Below are 22,499 nucleotides of genomic sequence, written 5' to 3'. Positions count from 1 at the left end.
TTAACTGTACAGGCACATCTGCCTCTCTTAATACCTTTAAAAAAAAGACCCAAAACTGGCTGAAAGGGAAAGCTGAAAGCTCTTCAAAAGTAGACCTGATTTACTAAATAATTATAGCACTGTTTGTTTGTACCTTCTTTCTCTGCTTGTCTGTCCCCTCTGGTATTTTGTCTTATGTGCATAATGAATAAGCAAGTAACTAAATAAGATCACCTCATATTTTATTATTAACCACACTGGGAAATTTCTGGGTATGTCCTCTATTCTTTCATGATGTAAAACTTAGGAAACAACTTCATAATGTTTATGTCCACATTTAACAATTAACCATGTGGACAACTCTTTGTGTATCACATTATGTTGTTTCATAATGTATGTTCTTTTATTATGTGTAATACCACAGTGTATGTAAGTACGTTTCTTAACATTTCAGTCATATTTTATAACATCTCAGGTACACTACTCACAATGACATCAACTGCATGCAAAGCTTAAAGATGGAGGAATAAATAAATGAGTACATGAATGTATATTGAGCAAGCAGTAATGGAAACTAAGGAAAAGCTGGAAAGAGAATTAAGATTCAAGGTGAAGAAAATTAAAGCTTTGTTGTTTGCCAGTAACACTGTAATTCTATCAGAGAAAGCAATGGAGATTGAAGAGCAGCTGAACAGTGTCTTTAAAATATGTTACAAGATCAACAGAAATAAAAGTAAAACTAGGTTAGCAGAAATTAAATCATTTGGTTCTTAAGGAATTACATTAGAAAATGGGATGCTAAAGGCAGTAGATGAGTTTTGCTGTTTGTGCAGCAAAGCAATTAATCATGGTCACAACAAGAAGAGTGTTTCTGGAGAAAAGAAATTTGTGTCATCTATACATACAAACAGAGTGGTAACAAACAGTCTGAAAAGCTTGTAATCAAATTTCAGGGTAGGTCATACTGAGAAAAATCATTTGAAGAGAATGGATGATATCTCAAAAAGATTTTGTGAGAGGAATATCAATAAATGTAAAACAAGGATAATGGATGTGTAGTTGACATACAGTAAGTCAGTTGATGCTGAGGGGATTAGTTTTTGCTTTTTAGACAGAAGAGTCAGTACAAATGCCAGAAGCATAGAAAACATAGACTGAGGGCTGGAAATACCAACAAATAATTTCTGAAAAAGAGATACGTTAACATACAATACAAATTTACATCTTCAGATGCCTTTACTGAAAATGTTTCTCAAGAGTGAAACCTTGTGTGAAAGTCAGGGACAGCTCAAAGTTAGAGGCTCTGAGGTGGAGGCATTCCAGAATATACAGTAAAATACATTTATTAATAACTTAATACAGAATTTAAATTACCAGGACACATTTTGAATATTTCTGACACAAATTTACATAATGACACTAACGGTTTTGGAACTGCTGACATGTTTTCCAAAATGATAGTTACACTGTATGTAGCAGAGTTTGGTAGCATGGCTCCTACACAGTACACCTCTCGTGGGCCTTCCAAAGACTCTCCTTAAAATATGAAGCCAAGTTGGTGATGTTTCCTTGTGAGCACCACCTTTCCACATGTCTGAAAAAGTGCTTGGTTCCCAACAATGTGACTCTGACAAAGAACTCCAAGAGGCTATCATGAGCTGCCTGCAATCTCAGGCAGCAGAATATTATGCTGGAGGAGTCTGACAGTTCATTAAAAGATATAAAACTGAAAGGTGATTATCTTGAGCAATAGAGTGCACAAAGATGTATTTTTAAGAGTTTTCAAACAAATTTGCTTTCTCATGTTTTATTTACAGTCTAAAACAGCTCACTTTAGACATACCTCCAAATACAGACATCATATGACACATGCCAGACCAGCTACTACACGTAATACACACCTGTTGCCCACAATGTTTTCTCCATTTCTCTGTCTCCAGCTTTCTGTCCTTGTTTAAGAGTCCTGCTACCACCCTGGCACCAATACTAAATTGCAGAAGGAAAAAAAAGATATTACACACCCAGAAAGACTTCAGCAAAAAAACTATGAATAACAAAGAACAGTTGCAGTTTTAGATGACCTGCCCATGTTGTAGAATATATAGACCATACCTCTGGAAATACAGAAGTGATTCAGACAAGACTGAATCATTATCACAGATTAGCAACCGTTGCTCTTGCATGCCAATCTTCCAGTGGTGGTCAACAATACAGTGTAATCTGAGTGGTTCTTTAATAGTCATATCACACATAACGATGAAACATGTGTCAGTGGTGTTTGTAAAAGGGGCATTCAAAAAGAAACGAGCCAGAGGCACAATTACAGATACCAGTAACTGTACATTGGAAGTACTGACCCTGGCTGTTGAGTCACTTGTCCCACCATGACACAAGATGGTAAATGGCTGTCTCATAAAATTCCCGGGGCTGCAGTGTTAACCAGTTCTGCACGTACAGCTGGACATCGTTGTCCGAGGTTAATCGTTTGCTCCTCAGAGCCTTTTTAAGGGAACCAAAATTGGCGTAATCACAGGGAGAGAGGTCCAGACTGTATGGAGGGTGGCCGAGAACCTCCCATTTTAATTTCTGTAGGAGTCTCGTGACTGTGTTGGCTGTATGAGGCTTTGCATTGTCGTGGAGCACAATGACCCCACGGGTGAGATTGCCTGGTCGTTTTGATTTGATCGCTTGGCGAAGGGTAGTCAACATTTGCAAGTAATGCTGGGCATGCACTGTTGTCCCATGCTGCAGGAAATGAATCAAAAGGGGGTCATTTTTGGTCACCTTGAAAAGGCTCTGAGAGACAAACGATTCACCTCGGATAACGTCCAGCTGTACATGAGGAACTGGATGAAATTGCAGCCCCGGGAATTTTATGAGACAAACAGCCTTTCACCACCTTGTGTCACAGTGGGACAAGTGTCTCAACAGCCAGGTTCAACACTTCTAACATACAGATACTGGTTTCTGTAATTATGCCTCCAGCTCATTTCTTTTTCAATGCCCCTTACATTAATAAACAGTACTCACTTTTATTGCATTTTAAACAATGGAAAACCCAGGATGGAGTGTAATAATATTATGAAAGGGACAGTTGCTACTCATCACACATTTTGAGCACATGTATAATAATTTGACATATTTATTATCTACAAAAATTCTCAGATTAGTAAGTTATCTCCAACATAAAATTTTTGTGGCTTTCATGACCTCTTCTTGTTGGTTTTCATCTTGGGAACTTGGGCAATGATCATTTAGAAGCTGTTCAGCATTTCACAAGTATGAATAGCTAGTACTGTCAAAGATTCATCCTTTCCCCCCAACACTGGAAGTTGAATCTTTAACAATGCTAGCAACTTGTGCTTGTAACACATCAGAAAAACCACCAAACAATAACCGATTGGACTCAAGACGAGCACCGATGGGCAAAATTTTACCATTACTTTCTCGTAGTTGGTTTTCTAGCTTTTCACTTAGAGAACAAATGACACAAAGGGAAAGAACAGACTGTAATGCCAACAGCATAATGAAAAGGATAGATTGCTACTTACCATAAAAGTGACATGTTGAGTTGCAGACAGGCACAATGAAAAGATTGTTCCACAGTACAGCTTTTGGCCAAGGCCACCTTCAGTAAATTCACATAAGCAAGCACAACTTACTCACACATGACCGCTCTCCAGCCAATATGGCCAGAATGCAACAGTCTTGTTGAACAAAAGTTGCAATCGAGAGTGGGGCAGGGAAGTGGGAAGGATAACAGGGTATGGGTCAGAGGAGAGAAGCCAGCACTGTCTGGCAGAGCATGCAGGGACTATACGATAGCACGACATGGGAATGGCGCGCCAGGCACATCACTGGGAGAATACGATGGCACGACATGGAAATGGCGCGCCAGGCACACCACTGGGAGACTATGGGGGAGGGAGGGAGGGAACAAAGAGCAAAAACGGAGAGGAGCAGAGAAGAAGACTGATAGGTGTGATGGCTAAGAGTGGTGTACAATGAGGGTTAAGGAACATGTATTAGAAGGAGTTGATTGGACAGAGGGGGCAGAAACTGTTGGGTGTAGAGTGTGGGAGTGGTACGTTACCATAAGTTGAGGCTTGGATAATTTCAGGAATGGAGGATGTGTTGCAAGGATAACTGCAGTCTGCATAGTTCAGAAAAGCTGATGGTGGAGGGGAGGATCCAGATGACTTGAGTTCTAGTGCAGCCATTAAATGAAGCACATTATGGGCAGCTGCATATAGTGCCACAGCGTGCTCTATTTTGCTCTTCACCATAGTTTGGAGGAGCGGGGGGGAGGGGGGGGGGGGCATTCATCCTGGTGGACAGATGATGTCTGGTAGTCAACAATATAAAAAGCTACGAAATGATTGCAGCAGAGCTGGTACATGGCGTGGCTGGTTTCACAGGTGGCCTGGTCTCTGGTGGGGTAGGATAGACCTGTGACCAGATTGGAATAGGAACCGCTGGGTGGGTGGATTGGGCAGATCTTACACCTGGATCTTCCACACCTATATGATCCCTGTGGCAATGGCTCAGGACTGGATTGCATAGGGATGGATTAGGATGTTGTGAGGTTGATGGGTAATGGAACACCATTATAGGAGGGATGGGAGGTATCTCGGGTAGGACATCCCTTATTTGAGGGCATGATGATAGGTAACCAAAGCTCCGAGGAAGAATGTGGTTCGGTTCAGTTGTTCCAATCCTGTAAGGTATTGAGTGATGAAGGGATGATAATTTGTAGCTGATTGGATGGTGGGAGGGTTGCCAATAACCCCCCCCCCCCTCCCCCTTCCAACACCCACAGCCTCCCAATGCTGCTCCTGGCAGCCTTGTCCTGCCACTGTCTAGTCCCTGCACACTCCACCGGACAGTGTTCTTCCCCCCCCCCCCCCTCCCTGCCCAGTACCCCCACCCACATCCTGTTATCCCTCATCATTGCCCCATTTCAGATTGGTGCTTTCACTCAACACTCAACATGGCAGTTGCATTCTGGTTGTAGCAGTTGGAGACGGCCGTCATGTGTGTCTGTGTGAGGGATGTGGGGAAGGCACTGGCTGAAAGCTCAGAGTATAACAGTCTTCCTATTGTGCCTGTCTGCAACTCAGTGTGTCATCTTTATAGTGAATAGCAATCTATCCTCATCATAATATTGTTGTACAAATGAAGTAATACATCTAATGTACTCATCTCTGGAGGAGTGTTCAGTGTACTCACAGGTCCAGCACCCTGTGCTCTATGTCGGTCACCTCCTGCTGCCTGCGGATCCGCTGAGCGACGGCCCACAAGTCTGCGTCTGTGTCGGCATGTACTTCTGTGTCCAGTTTGTCCATAAGACCCAGTCTCTCCCTGTCTGTCACGGACGCATCTGCAAAGGGACTCGCTTCGTGCTCTGCACCCAGTGGTTTGTCTGCAGAGTTGTCAGCCCCTGAGAAGTGTAAAAGAAGAGCTCTGTTGTTATCACATAATGCGCGGCACAAAAATACTCATTCATTTCTTATGAGACCTAAAAGTGAAAATAAGCAGACTATGAACAAATGACGTGCTTTTATTGTGGATGAACAGCTAAGTCGGGAGTGTCCAACCTTTTAGCATATCTGGGCTCTGTTGGAACAAGATGAGTATTTTTGGGCCACACATAATATAGTGGCCAGAGGTTTAGAATTTATTAATTTATGATTCTTTATTCTAAAAAAGCAAGATGGAAATTATTTTACACTTTATATATGAGAGTTCATTAATAATTTATATATAACTAATTACAAATCATAGATTTAAAGTGATATTTGACTTTTAATTTGTGAGACTAATGTATTAATATCAGGTTTGATCAAAGTAGTTGCAATTCTCATAATGTTCTCAAGCTGTTGATCTGAGATATTGGTTCTATTTTTACTCTTTGTGTGCTTTACTGATGAAAACAGCTGTTCACAAACATACTTGCTTCCAAACAAAGATGACATGTATAACACATGACTGTGCAGCAAGGGATATTTGTCTTTGGGCAGGGAGAATTTTAAAAGTCCAACAAAGATACAGATTCTTTTTTTTATGAGGAGGAGGAGGAGGAGAAGGAGATTAGTGTTTAATGACCCATCTACAACACAACAGTGTCATTAGAGATGGAGCACAAGCTCAGATTATGGAATGATGGAGAAGGACAGTAGCCACGCTCTTTTGAAGGAACCATCCCAACATTTACCTTAAGTGATTTAGGGAAATCATGCAAAATCTAAATCAGGATGGCCAGGTGTGGGTTTGAACCACCTTTTAGTTGGACATCAGACAGCAGCTCTATGCATTCCACCTGAAAATCTGCTGGCAACGTATCTATATTGTTTGTAAAATGTGTCGGATAAATACCATTTTGATTCTCAAATTGATTTTCGAATGCTTGCATCAGATCCTATCTTTAGGATTATGTTTCAATTCTTCTTAACTTTACATGTGATAGATGCTCACTTGTTGGGCAGCATTGATACTAGCTTTGGGCTGCATGCAGCTCATGGGATATGGGTTAGAAACCCCTGAACTAAGTTGTTGATTCCTTTTCATGCACAATATTTCAATGACCAACCTAGTCATCTCTCTGAGGTTCTACAAGCTGTGTTGTTATGCACAGTGATTTCCTGCAATGCAACCAGACATAAGAAGACACCTAGGTCAATCATCAAAATATTTTGCATAAAATGGAGTCAACAACTCGACTGTACACCTGAAACTGCATCGTTAATTAATCATGCTGAGAAAATGTGAGAGCTCACAGACTGTGTTACCTCCATCGAGACCCCCCCTGCAAAACTTTCCTCATATCCTTTCTACCACAGACTTTTCTATTCTAAAGAGTCAGTCCATTAGCAGTGATTTCTTCTGGGCACATTAATAAGTATGACATATAATTTGTAACAGGACATATGTCTTACCATAGATGGACTGAGCAGGTAGAAAATTCTGCTGCAGGCCTTGTTATAAACAAAATTAAAAACAGCACTTCACTTATTGAGGGAATATCAGATATAACAATAAAACTTATTTTAAAAACAAACAATACATGTTCCATGGAAATCTTTCAAATCTACCTCTGATGTGGTATCCAAAAGTCTCTGAATATTGTGTGCAAGTAGTTATAAATATCATGAAATATTTTTCTTTTCTTTATTTATTTAACTTGATCTGATTATGGCTATCAGACCCATCTTACATCAACCCAGGTTTCACATACACGGTATCTATTACATCATAGTTACCTATGACATAACAATTTTACTACAATAATTAATATTAAAACAATTTAAGTGTCTAAGTGACAGTGTAACTGTACTGAATATGAACTAAATATGTTAATACTGGCTGTACTTTAACTACTCCAGCTGCTGCCATTAATAGTGAAAATTGTAATAACAGTAATAATGATGATGTTGATGATAATAATAATAATAATAATAATAATTGAATCAGCTGTGGGTTATTAATGAAACAGTGTAAATTAACTAAATAAACACTGTTTTTATTAATGTTATTGCACAACCTAGGTTGCAGGTTATAAGCCCATTTTCAAGTACATTGTTGAATCCAAAAGATGATAATGCACAGATAAACATGATGACAAAGCAAAGGTAATCATCTCAATTTCTTAAGGTATTGATCAATAGCTTGATGTACAATTATGTGAATGACCATTTTTTAACAAATTATATACATTATTACACATTCACAAATTACACTACAATGACTGGACTAAAGTTACGTAGTAGCCAAGAGCTTTTTAACTACGATAGACTGGGGCCCAAAGTTTTGCTTCTATCCCTCAGTTGTGATCTCACCTAAAAGAGGTGAATAATTGAATTGAGTTTGTTTGTTTAATAACAGGTGTGGGGATATACACATCTCTTTTTTTATTTCTAAAATTTCTAATTGGTTGAGTTTCGCCCTCTTTTTCTCTGTGTGTAGGACTTGCACATCTATTGTATGTTTGTGGTTATTGTTCAGGCAATGTTTTGAAAAGGTTGAATAAGGCTTCTTCAGTCTCCAGCTTCTGTGGTGTTCTTTAAGCCTGGTACAGATTGACCTCCCCGTCTGCCCAGTGTAGCAAGACTGACACACACAGCATGTGATTTTATAAACCCCACTTTTTGTGGTAGCTGGTTGTTTGTCTTTTGCATTGAACAAAAAACTACCTATTGTTTGAGGGACATAGAAAAACAAAGAGAAACCGTTTGCCTTCAAGATGTTACTTATGCTGTTTGATGTTTTACCTACAAAAGGTAATCTGCACTATTTCTTTTCCTGTTTGTCTGTTTTTCATTGGGGACAGTAGCAACTTGGCTTGCTGCTTCAATTTTACCTAAAATTTTATCAATGGTGTTGGGATCAAATTCATTATTTATGATTACTGTTTTTAATGTGTTAAGTTCTCAGTCAAAGTCCTCTTGGGACATAGTGATAGAAAGGAGACGGTGGATCATGTGATGGAATGCTGCATGTTTGTAGGTTGTAGGATGCTGGGAGAAAGTTGGTATAAAAGTATCAGTCAAGAAATACTTTTGGTAAATTTTAAATTTATGATTTCTGTCCTCTATCTTTAGGCTAATGTCCAGGAAATTTATGCTGCCCCTCCCCCCAACTTCATGCTGATCTTTATGTTAGTGTGCCACTGATTCATATTTTCCACAAATTCATGGAGTTGTCTGTTGGAACCTTTCCACATAGAAAGAATGTCATCTACGTATCTGTACCAATCCCCAACAGGTTTTGCGAGTGGTTCTCTCTTCAGAAAACTAGTCTCCCACTTGTCCATGAATATTTCTGCTAGTAAGGGGGATAAAGGTGACCCCATTGCCAGACCATCTGATTGCTGACAACATTCCAGTACAGTGGAATATTGTTTAAATCAAAATTATTTCTGCTTTCAAGGGAGCTATTACCAGCAAGCACACTCCAACATCTATCATTCAGTCCAGACCTCGCACCATTGTATTTTCATTTGTTTGGTTCCATGAAGATATTCCTGGCTGCCCAACAATTTGCAACAGATGCCGAAGCCAAATCAGCAGTTCACAGATGGCTATGCTCCAACCAAACAGACTTCTACAAACAGGGCATACTGAAACTGGTACCATGATGGGAGAAATGTGTTAAGAATGTTGGTGACTATGTAGAAAAGTAGGTAAGAGATGCATGTTCAGTTGACATTTTTTGTTTTGTTAGCTATTAAACTTTTTGGTAATTAAATTATTGCGCATTTCTTTCCGATCTTCCCTTGGACCTCTCATTCCCTTAACCTTCTTGCCTCAACCTACACTAGTCCCTTGCTTCAAACTGCCTCCATCCTTTTTCCTACCCACACTTTAGGCTCACACATGCCTTCTATCCCCCCCCCCCCCCCCCCCCCAGTGCATCAGTATAGTCCTTTCTCATTTTGTCTGCTTCTCTCCTATCTCCCACCCCTGTTCCCCTCAGAACCTAGCCATCTGGCAGCCCTCTATCCTGAACCCACACTCTCCCAGAGGCAGCACTATAGCATTCACCCCCCCCCCCCCTCACCCTGCCATCCCTCCTCATCCTACCACCCACTACCCATCACGTCCAAAATCAACACTCACACCAATGTGGCCATAGTGCCCTGAGATACAGTAACAACATGTATTGCATTGTGTGTGTATAATGTGTGTGTACATTTCTTTATCTGGAGAAGGAATTTGTGAAACGTTAACAGACATCGAACCGTCTACTCTTAAATGTGCCTCCTCTGTGCAGTCTGTAGGAATCTATGTTAATTAATTTTATTAGTATACTTAAGATTATACATGTTACAACAGAATGAGGTCTAATGGAACCCTTCCATCAAATTCCATATATCGGAGATGCTGAGTCTTGACACACACACACACACACACACACACACACACACACACACACACACACACACACACACACACACACACACGCGCGCGCGCGCGCGCGCGCGCGCGCGTGCTATCAAACGCAACTTGCACAGTTGAAACCATACTGCAAGCAGCAGCACCAGTGCATTATGGGAGTGGCGACTGGGTGGGGGTAAGGAGGAGGCTGGGGTGGGGAGGGAGACGGATAGTATGGTGGGGGTGGCAGACAGTGAAATGCTGCAGTTTAGATGGAGGGCAGGAGAGAAGGCGGGGAGGGAGGGTAAGTAAAGGAAAGGAGAGAAATAAAAAGAAAAGAAATTAAAAAACTGGGTGTGGTGGTGAACTGACAGCTGTGTAGTGCTGGAATGGGAACGGGGAGGGGGCTAGACGGGTGAGGACAGTGACTAACAAAGGTTGAGGCCAGGAGGGTTACGGGAACGTAGAATGTATTGCAGGGAAAGTTACCACCTGTGCAATTCAGAAAAGCTGGTGTTGGTGGGAAGGATCCATATGGCACAGGCTGTGAAGGAGTCATCGAGATGAGGGATATCATGTTTGGCAGTGTGTTCAGCAACAGGGTGGTCCAGTTGCTTTTTGGCCACAGTTTGTCGGTGGCCATTCAAGCAGACAGACAGCTTGTTGGCTGTCTTGACTACATAGAATGCAGCACAGTGGTTGCATCTTCGCTTGTAAATCACATGACTGGTTTCACAGGTAGCCCTGCCTTTGATGGGATAGGCGATGTTAGTGGCCGGACTGGTGTAGGTGGTGGTAGGAGGATGTATGGGACAGGTCTTACATCTAGGTCTATTACAGGGGTATCAGCCATGAGGTAAAGGATCGGGAGCACTGGTTGTGTAAGGATGGATGAGTATATTGTGTAGATTCGGTGGACAGCGGAATACCACTGTAGGAGGGGTGGGAAGGATAGTGTGCAGGACATTTCTCATTTCAGGGCATGGCGAGAGGTACTTGAAACCCTGTAATTCAGTTGCTCCAGTCCCAGATGGCACTGACTTACAAGGACAATTGTCCTCTGTGGCTGGACTCTGGGACAAAGTCTACCTGTGGATCCATGTTTTGACACCAGCAATTTCCTTTGTTACCATAGCGATCAAAATGTTTTTTTTGCAGATGTCCAAGTGTGTTTGCTTATGCAACAGTGTGAGTTGTTTTGGGACATAACTTGCACAAACTTTATGAAACCCAAGTCTGTAGTGGATGATAATGTAGGCAAAACCATGACTAATTTGCAGATGATGTACCATTTCATCAATAGTTAGTTGTCTGTCCAAGAGAATCATTTCACGTGAATGTTCAATGGTTTCTTCATTTGTGGCACTAAATGGTCATCCGGCTGTTCCGTCGAGCACAACACTTGTGCAACCATCTCGGAATTTTTCAATCCATTTGTAGCCACTCCATTGTGGCAAAACACTGTTCCCATACTGTACCGAAAGTCTCCGATGAATTTCGGCATCTGATATGCCTTCCACCCACAGAAAATGGATCACTAAATTTTTCTCTTCTTTGGTGCATATAGATAGTGGAGCAGCCATGATTAACAGCCTGACAGTGATGGCAAAATTAACGTAGCAGATTTTATTGCAAAGATATAACAACAAATAAACAAAGCATGTGTCATTGACATAAAGTGACAGTACTACCAAAATAAACAAAATATAACTAAATTGCAGATAATAATTGACTTATCCTCATATGAAAAGAGGCTAAACTGTGATTCATCAGACTGATCTACAAGCCTCCAGTCAGCTACCATCTAGTTTCCATATTTTCTGGTCCATTGGAAATGTGCAGCTTTAGGTGGTACTATCAGCAATGGGGAGATACCCTGCTTCAAACTTTTATTAAGTGCAGTTAATTCCACAGTGTTTGCTTTGAAACTGACTGAGATCAGTCTTTGTTCACCAACAGCAACAATTCCCCTCAGATTTGAAACCAATTGTTGTCAAGAAGGCACGACACTCATTTCTGGCCCTGTAAGCTGTGCTGTACCATTCCTCATACACACATCGATCTTCCATACTGATCCAATTTACTGCACAGATTCCATGTAGTTGACTGGAACATGCATACCACTCTAATGCCATGACTTAAGTCAGCAGCGTGTGGCTTACATGACCACCTGGCACTGACTCTGTGCTCCAAAGTTACTAGTCTGCTCATTTAAGGTGAAAACTACTACTTTGTCTGATCAGTTAAGTTTAAAACTTTTTTTGTGTCATCTGTCTCTTGGCTAGTTAGATACTGTCCTCCATACCAGAAATATGGCATCAGTTTATGTGCTGTTGGGAACAGGGCTGTGGATCTCTCAGACTTTGCTTATTTTCATTCTACTGGGTCACATGGTGCTACATTTTGGAGCAACAGTGGGCATTCGCCAAGAATATTCTCAGCCCAGAAAAAGGACTCATTCAGAAGGAACTGCAACTTCCAGTCTGTGAACAGTGAACAGAAAAGTGATTTGCACTTGGTCACTATACTGAAAGGTATGCACTGTTCAGCAGGTTTGATTTTCAGGAGGCTTCCAGCAGAACTGAAGGAACTGAGTGATAAATCTCATGTATTCAAATCCAAGTTGCAAAGTTTCCTTATGGAACACTTCTTCTTTTCTGTACAGGGGTTTATTGCAGTAGTTGAGAACTTTTCTCTGTAATCTGTTATTCACTCTCTCACAGTTATTTTCAGGTTTCATTAATTCTTTAATTCTTTTGTTTATTGATTTTCTAATGAGCATTCTGTAAACTGTGCACTAAATTGTTCCAGGAATGTGTAGCCTTCACTCGCTCCATCACATAAATAGAATAAATAGATAGATACACAGATAGATAGATACATAGATAATCAAACAAATAGAGCGAGCTGAGATATATGCATTCAGATTCTAATGGCAAAGGTTAATGCGACACTCTCATTTCACACTGAAGAACACAACACACCACATTAGTATACAACATGACCCCTACACAGACTTATTAAAACTTAAATGACATTTACATCATATTCACATATGTATTAATATAAAATGCATATATAGATAGTGTTTACACTCAAATCATATTACTTCAAAATTAGTGTAAATTTTTTACATTTTTATAATAATTATTTTTTTAAATTTTTATGTTCAAATTGCATTTGCAATTTTTATTACAATTAGTAATGATTATTGAAACATTTGGAAATGGCAAATAAGACATATGATATGAGCAAATTTCTGTTCTCTCCAAGTGCTAACACTGAAACCAATGGGCTAGCTTTGTTTTGCAATATCTTTGATGTAAATTTTGGGCAGGAGCAGTAGCGGGTCGTTGAACATAGTCATGTAATGTGGTGGTGTAATGCACCTCCTGTCAGGTGTTGAATGAAATTAGCAAAGATAATTGTTAATAAGATGTGGATAGTTAGAAGAAAAGCAGGAGTAAGTTGCAGCTGCACTGTTTAGTGCTTCAAATGGGTCATTACAATGGAGTAATGCTTTTATGCAGCAACAGAGTGATACAATAAAAGAGTATTTTATTACTGTTTAATTAAACAACGATTTAGTTCATATAATGTAAGTTTATTTTATCATGATTTAAGTAAACAAGGAGTAAACTGTGATTTTGCTCATACATGTTTATCTTGGTAACATAAAAACAGTTATTCCTTACATTTCACTCATTATGAATATTCAAATTTAAATTACAAAAAGTTCCACTTATTCCTTCCCAAAATACTGAGAAAAATGAAAGCTAACCAGATCATAGTAGCAGTTGATAAGGTTTTCTAACCATTATTAATTGCATTATTGTAGTTTGGTGAAAATAACAGAGACTGTTTTATCCGATACTGCACCTGTAGCAGGTATACTGGTGACACGACGTGCTTCCGCTGCAGCTGACAGTTCTCGGAACAGCACATCGGGTGGGTTACTGTGGGTCAGACCCCCTGGCACTGAGGAAGGCAGTGACGTCACCGTAACGTCTACCCTGGCAGGAGCTCGGCATGTTGCTGGAGAGGCAACTGGAACAGCATTGTGACCCGGGGGTGGTGCAGACGTGCCGGGAACAGATCTGCGAGCTGTGGGGGCACTGACACCTCCTCTGGGTGGCGATTTGCGAGTCGGAGACCCACGGTGTGCGGTCAGACGGCCTCTCGGAGATCGACCGGTGACCCGAATTCGACCACTGGTGTCAGATGTGGCTGCAACCCCCGACCTGGCTGCCCCTCGGAAACCGCCGAGGGGTGGACGCCGCACTGAAGAAACTGCATTAACCACAATTCCAATGTTGGACTGTTTCAGACATGTTGTTACCATGACCTTTAGTCATATAACTGGTTTCACACAGCCTTTCATGCTACTTTATCTTGTCTAAATCTCTTCATCTTTGCTTTGCTACAGTAACGTACACAGGTTATTGAGATATAAATCAGAATATCATAAAACCTATACAAATCAAGTGCCTTATTTTTCCAAACATCAACAGAAATATGTTTTCTCCATCACACAGGAAGCTTTCTGATCCCTTGATGGAAGTAAGAAATTGGCTGCCTCAGTTATCAATTGCACATGTAGTATTCAACCACATTGTGATCATCCAAACATCCCCCTCCTAACGCCTCCTTCAGCAGACCAAACATATGGTAGTCACATGGGGACACATCTGCATTGTAAGTTGGCTGTATGAGAGCTTTTCAGCGTCACCCAGCGAGTTTTTCATGAGTCAGGGCTTTAAGAGCAGCCACAGTAGGCCAGGCTTCAGACTGAACCAGCTGATTCGAAACTAGTCACCAAACATATGTACCATAACTGTGACGGATTGTTAATAACTGCATCATGAAACACTAACATGTTGCTGCTCCTGTTCCAATGAAACATTGAAATGTACAAAACTGCAAAGTATTACCGCAGAGAATCTGTATACTTTTCAGAGAGACCCTCTATGGAGGTGAAGGAAATGACGGCCTTATCTTGTAATTATTTTAAATTAAGAGGTGATTTCTACTCACAACAAGTGGGCTTAGCATAGGGTCCACCATTTGCCTATTGCATAGCAAATATTTTTGTGATGAACTTTGAGCAAGAATTTATGTCCAAAGGCCCTCAACATGCTACAAGATTAATTTTATTGAATAGATATGATGGAGAAGAAATAAAAACTTTGAGGTTTGCCAACGAAACTGTAATTCCGTCAGAGACAGCAAAGGATCTGGAATAGCAGCTGAATGGATTGGAGAGCGTCTTGAAAAGAGGATATAAGATGAACATCAACAAGGGCAAAATGAGGATAATGGAATGTAGTCAGATTAAATCAGGTGATTCTGAGGCTATTAGATTAGTAAATGAGAGACTTAAAGTAGTATATGAGCTTTGGTATTTGGGGAGCAAAATAACTGATGATGGTCAAAGTAGAGAGGATATAGAATGTAGACTGGCAATGGCAAGGAAAGCGTTTCTGAAGAAGAGAAATTTGTTAACATCGAGTATAAATTTAAATATCAGGAAGTCGTTTCTGAATTTATTTGTATGGCGTGTAGCTGTGAATGGAAGTGAAACATGGATGACAAATAGTTTAGACAATAAGAGAACAGAAGCTTTTGAAATGTGGCGCTACAGAAGATTGTTGAACATTAGATGGGTAGATCATATAACTAATGAGGAGGTACTGAATAGAATTGGGGAGAAGAGAAATTTGTGGCACAGCTTGACTAGAAGAAGGGATCTGTTGGTAGGACACATTCTGACGCATCAAGGGATTACCAGTTTAGTGTTGGAGGGAAGCTTGGAGGGTAAAAATTGTAGAGGGAGAGATGAATACACTAAGCAGATTCAGAAGGATGTAGGTTGTGGTAGTTACTCAGAGACAAAGAAGCTTACACAGGATAGAGTAGCACGGAGAGCTGCATCAAACCAGTCTCGGGACTGAAGACCACAACAGCAACAACAGATATGCTGATTAGGTTCTCATATTATATGATAGCAATAACAGTCAAAGTCAACAGTTTCGTGGATCTAAATAGTTTGAACCAAAAGATACAATGTACTATGCAGTGTGCTGAGAATGTCACTTTACCATTTTTGGTAAAAATGAAAATATTGTCTTGAATTGTGATTGTAAAAATTGGAAATATTGTCTTGGATATTTACTAAAAGCCAATGATGACAGATCTCGTTATACACAGTCAGTCACGTCACCCAATGAAATATAAATCCACTACATTGTGAACTGTATTAAATTGTATGTATGAAGTGTCCCTTACTAGGGAAGCTCAAATGGCTGAATATCTGGTCATAAAGTATATAACCTATCAAAACGGTTACAATCCAGAATTTATTAATGCAGTTAATAGAAGCATATTAAAAAAGAAAAATCTTTCCCAAAGTGGATCAGAGGGAGATTTTATAATGCTTAGACCAGCTAAGCAGACAAAAGGACACTATTTTTTGTAGAATACCATACCTGGATGCAACATCTGAAAAAATGGGTAGATATATGAGACCAGAAAACATTATTCCAGAGTAGTTTACTTTTTTTGGATCTAGCTAGAAAACTCTGGCACACGGAAAAAGCAGTGATAAATAAATAAAGCATATGTATACAGCATTACATGTAATGATTGCCCTAAGAAATATATGGTGCAAATTGGTACATCATTTCAAATAAGATTTCACAAACACCTTAACTTAAATTATCCCCAGTCCGCATTAACAGCACACTTATGTACAGAAGAGGAACATAACATGATAAGCCCTTTAAAATGTTTTATAGAAAAGAAAAAAGTCATATTTTGAATGTATTAGTGGAAGCAGAAATTTTTAGATGTAAAGAAAGAAAATGCATACTTCACATTGAATAACATTTAGAATTAAAGCACTGCATTCTGGCTAATTTTGATTCTTTATACAATTAGGTATTAGTACATAATAAAATTCTGTATTAGTCGCCCTTGTAAAGGTAGCAACCCAACGCTCCTAGTCATGAGTATACAATGTCACACTGTTCACTTTGAAAGCATCCGTTAGCTAGCGAGCTAATCTCTCTCAGTCGTTCATGTGGGCCATTTTTACTTTGTCCAACACTAGGTTGCCCTGCCGTTGCGCTGATAAGACACAGCCATCTGATATGTTCCACTCAATAATTTGCATAGTGCCATGACTAATTATGTTAGCAGTGACAATTTCGATAGTCAGTCTAGGCCTTTTTAAAAAGTATTTTTAGTGTCCTCTCACTACAAAATATTTTTCTTTTTTTTTCTTTTTAGATGCAGGCAAATTTTTGCAAGTTTCACCTATCAGCAAATTGTCATAATTGAATGAAATATGTCTTCATTACCTTTCATTCACCATAATATTGACAATATTCAGTGAACAGTACATTTTGATTATGAGCAATGGTTATGCCTACAACCTCTTAATGTTGTGTGTATATTTTAGACATTCCTTTATTAATTTTAATACTAACATAGTGTTGACACTGTACAGTGCTGTTTACCATGTAGGTTGCACCAGATGACGCAGCTTTAGGCCATGGCACCAACTCCGTTCCAAAAAACAATAATTTTAACAGTTGTTAGCAGAACTCTTCGTAACATCATACCTTTCAACAGATGCAGATGCCCAGAATATAAAATAGTTTTTCATAGAATACAGCATCTTTGGCAGCTGGCGTGGAAGCAATTTGCCAGTGTTAAAAAATTACATGCTAAAACCACACAACTTTCACTGAACTTTAGTGCATTTCTGCCTGCTACAGTATCAAATAGCTTACTTCACACTTCAGCAGGATAATGCAAGACCTTATGCTGCAGTTCACACCACAGATGCCTTTATGAGTATACAGATTTTTGACTGGCCTGCCTGGTCCTCTGGTTTGTCACCCAGAGAGTACCACACTCCACCCAGCAACTTTCATGAACTAACACAGTAAGTGTCTCAGATACAGCAAGAAATTCCTCAAGATGACATTCAGAGGCAGTTTATTTCCAAGCCATGTGAATAACAGAGTACTTTTTTTGGCATTATGTTGGAACTTCAACAATCATATTTCATATTAACCCTTTTGTGGTTGAAGGACACATTTTTACCACTAAAGTAATATGCGGTTTTGAGCATTGGGAAGTCTATATACCATATTTGTCTAATGCTGCCATCTAGCAAGAACATTTCAGAAATTGTAGAAAAATACTACAGATCATGGGGTGGATTTTTGAGTAATCAGATGGGGCAGCACGTGTTTGCACCCGGCACAGTGAATCTCCTTCATGAAAATCAGATCAAAACACTATCTTCTCTATTCTAAGAATGTCTGAAGTAACTAATTGTGTTTTCTACTGAGGACTGGTGCATGGTGCACAGAAATATGTAAGAAAACAGTTGACACTAACTTTTGAGCTCTTGCTCTTTTTATAGTATGAGGAGAAAAAGAAAAAAAGAACAAGTGCTTGAAATGTAGTGTTAACTGCTTTCTGTTACATATGTCTGTGCACCACCCACTAATCCTCTATAAGTGAGTGGTTGCCTTTCCTTTATTTTACATATTTTTCAATCCATAAATTTCCATTATTGGTATAATAACACTATTATTGTAGTTTCTTATCCATCACAGTCATTATTTTCAAAAATTTCTAAAATTTTCAATAATTCTGCTGGTTTGTACACAACTTGTATTTAGTGGTATGTATAGACTCCAACAAACTTCTTAGAATGTAGACAGCAGTGGTATATGATTTGTCAAAGCCATCTTGAAATGTTATGTCAAAAATTTGTGTGCGACATTTCATGTATTCAATAGCCACGAGAATAAATGTGTTTTTGTACTGACTTTTTATACTTTTTTCCTAAATTTTCCACCCTGATAGACTACTCTACAAATAATTTAACTTTGGAAATCCTAGGTTCAAATGAAAATATGAACCTTAATTAAGTTTTTGAAACACCTGTGATCCACCTCACTCATTTTCAAAATCAATCAGCTTAAAATTTTTTAGTAATGGATTTATCTAATAAGAAATATTGTAGATTGAAATGAAAAATCACATAATTTGGTGGAGTGCATGGAGGAAATCCTAGATGCAAGACCTTTTAGGCTTTCTATTTGCACTGAAATGGTTATTGCCTCCCCATTGTGTACCTAATAATCAAGAGGTAAGTATACGCTGTGTAATGTTCTGCTATTGTTTTACTGAAGTTTGTAATATGGTTCAAAAATCAAAATATTGGACTTTATTTTCAATCACAGTACTATTTCTAGTGTAACATTACGAAATTGACTATAATAGAAGAAATATTCTGACCATTTATTCTCCAAATGTAAATAAAAAAATTTTAACCACAAAAGGGTTAAAAAACACAGTAACAGTGCAAATTGCAATTTATTTTTGTTGCACTGAAGGTAACCAGTTTAAGCTATAATAACTACCATCCGGCAATTATTTTTGGCCATAGTGGGTATGTTTGTGAACTTTGACTGTGTGGGATAATTACTTATTTGTAATTTCTGCTAGCATTCACTTTAATTTTTATTTGTTTTATGTTTAATCTAACATAATACAATGCATTTTGAACACATTCTGTTCATCATCAGGCATTTATACATAAATATATATTGAGAAATGTTACTTAAAAATGAATGTCTTAAACTAAATTAACCTAGAACTTTTTGTCAACTTTTTGTTACTGTAGTGGCTGGTGTGACATCACATAACCAACAACAAGAAAAACCAGCAGAAGATTTGACTGACATCGATTTCAGGCCATCCATTGTCCCCCTCCCTCGCAAATGCCACTACAGTAACAAAAAGCGGACAAAATGTTCTAAGTTAATTTAGTTTAAGAAAATTTATTTTTAAGTAACATTTCTCTGTATGTATGTACATATGTATGTATGTATGTAAAAATACTTGATGATGAACAGAACATGTTCGAAACTCATTGTATTGTGTTAGATTAAACATAAAACAAATAAAAATAAAAGTGGCTGTTAGCACAAATTACAAACAAATAATCATCAGACAATATTTCATACAGCATGAGGAGCCCTTGCCTGGAACTGATGGGTAATATCATAAGATACCAATCACCAACTCAGCTGGAACTTACTGTACTACTGCAGTCTGTAATCTTGCTCAAATTATGTTTATTATAACCAAAACTGGTTACCTCCAACAACGTAAAAATAAATGTGATTTAGATTGTGACTTTTCATTTTTATTTGAATACAAAGAGTGTGTTCATGGTTCAATGACAGACATAAGTTTGAATGGAATGAAAGTTTTATCAGTTAATTCCCACTATGTGATGAGTTTCTACACAATATTTGACCAATATGAAACTGTGCTGCACAGCATAATACTTTCCACTTTCATCAGTGCAGTTAATGAAACCACTCCTCCATTCCATTCCAACTGTGAGCTACTTTTCCAAGTAGGTACAGTCACAAGACAGTATGCAAAGTGCAGAGCTGTTAACAGCTTACGTGTTATGGCCAGCGGGTGACCTCTCGGCGTCCTGGAAGCAGCGTGCCGGCCAGGTCTGCCCCGAGAGGTCGCCTTTGCAAGAGATGTCCGCTGTCGGGATGGGCTGCCCCTCCGCGATGGGGACGGCGATTGTGGGGGCAGCGGGCGTGGTACTGGAGGTGGTGGCTGAGGTGACACTTGTACCGGGGGCTGCTCTGGGGGCAGTTCTCGCAGGGGTGACACATCCACCAGCTTGAGTGGTGGCTGCAACACACAGAATACTGCTCAACTACTTGCACCTTATGATCTTCATACTGGACATACTTCAGCAGCTCATGCATGTGAACTATCAGATGTGAAATTGTATATAGTGAACTGCACTTAAGTATAGGGTGTATCAATAATGAGCTCACTGGATAAAATATTAATCATCCTTTAAAAGGGCACACTAGTCATTTTGTAGCATGGTACACAGCATAGAACTGGTACCAGCTAGTCAGGCTGTAACAAAGCAGGTGTATCCTTTCCAGCTGTTATGTTTTTCTTTCCGACTAAATTATTATGTTTTCTTGCAAATTCTGAGGTACCTTTGATGATATTTTTATGACATGTGCCCAATTCATTCTGAGAACATCCCCCAGGCTATGGCTAAGGCATGTCTCCACAATATCCTTTCTTTCACGAGCGCTAGTCTTGCAAGTTTCACAAGAGAATTTCTATAAAGTTTGGAAGGTAGGAGACAATGTACTGGCAGAAGTAAGAGTGTGAGGATAGGTCACAAGTCATGCTAGAGTAGCTCAGTCAGTAGAGCACTTGCTCGTGAAAGACAATGGTCCGGAGTTCGAGTCTCAGTCCATCATTCAGTTTTAATCTGCCAGGAAGTTTCAATGCAAGAGAAGTGACCATTAAAAGCTGACCACAGAAGTGAAAATGATGCACCACAGGATTACCTTCAATGCTAATTAACTAGGAAATGGCACAATCTATCTAACAGTTATTTCTCATCACAATCTACCCTGCAACAGCCTTACAAGATTTTCAGGCTATTTCTGACCATCCTGTATGTGGTGTATTTTGCCAGCAGAGAAACAAATACAAGGTGCGAGATAATAAATATCGAGAATAGTACTGCAAATGCTTGTCAATTTCCTGCATAATATATGCAGTAAAAGACCCAAAGCACATAAAATATTTCTGGAACACTAAAGTTCCTGTAACCATTTACAGGAATAGACCCATAAGACTGTTTTTAATATTATAGGCTGTATGAAGGAAGGAATTATTCTGGATATGTGAATGTCTATTGATGAAGTATCACAATCTTGTGCTCATATAATAGTTCCCTACTTCAGACATAAGGTTTATACACTGATGAGCCAAAAACATTATGACCACTGCTCACCACAAGACTGAATGCTCTCTGGTGGCATTGCAAGCATATGACACAGTAAAGAATGTATGAAACTGGAGCCAAGATGAATGGGAAAAAAAGACTGGACTAGCATTCCTGTGGGTGGAGCTTGCACTTCTACCACTAGGGATGTATAGTGCAACTCATTGCCAGTTGAGTGCAGCCTGTGTTGTTGACCTGGCTTGACCTGTTCATCTGCAGTGACTGTTTTCGCTAGCGGTGGTTTATTCTTGTTTCGTTTTTTACTATGGCAAATTTAAGTGAACAAAGTGCAGATGTGAAATTTTTGTTTTCTACTCGTAAAAATGCTGCTGAAATTGTTTTAATGGTGAAAACAGCTTACCAAGATGACACTATCAGAAAATCTCAAGTGTATGAGTGGTTTGCTCAATTTAAAAATGGTGACATGTCGATTGGTGACAATCCTCATTCTGGACGTCTATCAACTGCACGAATAGATGAAAATATTGAAAACATTGAAGAGATTGTGCTCACAGGCCATTGACAGGAAACTGATCAACTGTCAGAGATTAGGGTCATTGCAACTTTTGGGCGATATACATCTCAGTAAATTAGCTTACCACACCTATTTTCATTCTCTGCTTTCATATGGCATCATATTCTGAGGTAACTCATCATTGAATAAAAGAGTGTTCATTGCACAAAAGCGTGTAATCAGAATAATTGCTGGACCTCATCCGAGATCATCCTGCAGACACTTATTTAAAGAGCTAGGGATCTTCACTGTAGCCTCACAA

The 22,499-nt window shown here is 39.3% G+C and overlaps 1 protein-coding gene across 1 annotated transcript in view; it reads right to left on the bottom strand.

The window, feature by feature from the left end:
* Positions 1-22,499, bottom strand: part of LOC124717221 (YLP motif-containing protein 1-like) — a 288,410-nt gene that overhangs the window by 84,545 nt on the left and 181,366 nt on the right. The window contains exons 9-12 of the mRNA XM_047244009.1: positions 20,351-20,594; positions 13,731-14,141; positions 5,209-5,419; positions 1,881-1,965 (exon numbers count right to left, since the gene is read on the bottom strand). Coding sequence (XP_047099965.1) covers positions 1,881-1,965; positions 5,209-5,419; positions 13,731-14,141; positions 20,351-20,594 — 951 coding nt within the window. The remainder of the gene's footprint in view (positions 1-1,880; positions 1,966-5,208; positions 5,420-13,730; positions 14,142-20,350; positions 20,595-22,499) is intronic.

The sequence above is a fragment of the Schistocerca piceifrons genome, chromosome 9 (genome assembly GCF_021461385.2).
Source record: "Schistocerca piceifrons isolate TAMUIC-IGC-003096 chromosome 9, iqSchPice1.1, whole genome shotgun sequence".
Taxonomy (NCBI): Eukaryota; Metazoa; Arthropoda; class Insecta; order Orthoptera; family Acrididae; genus Schistocerca; species Schistocerca piceifrons.
Note: the sequence above shows the minus strand (reverse complement) of the source record. Positions and strands in the feature narration are given on the sequence as shown.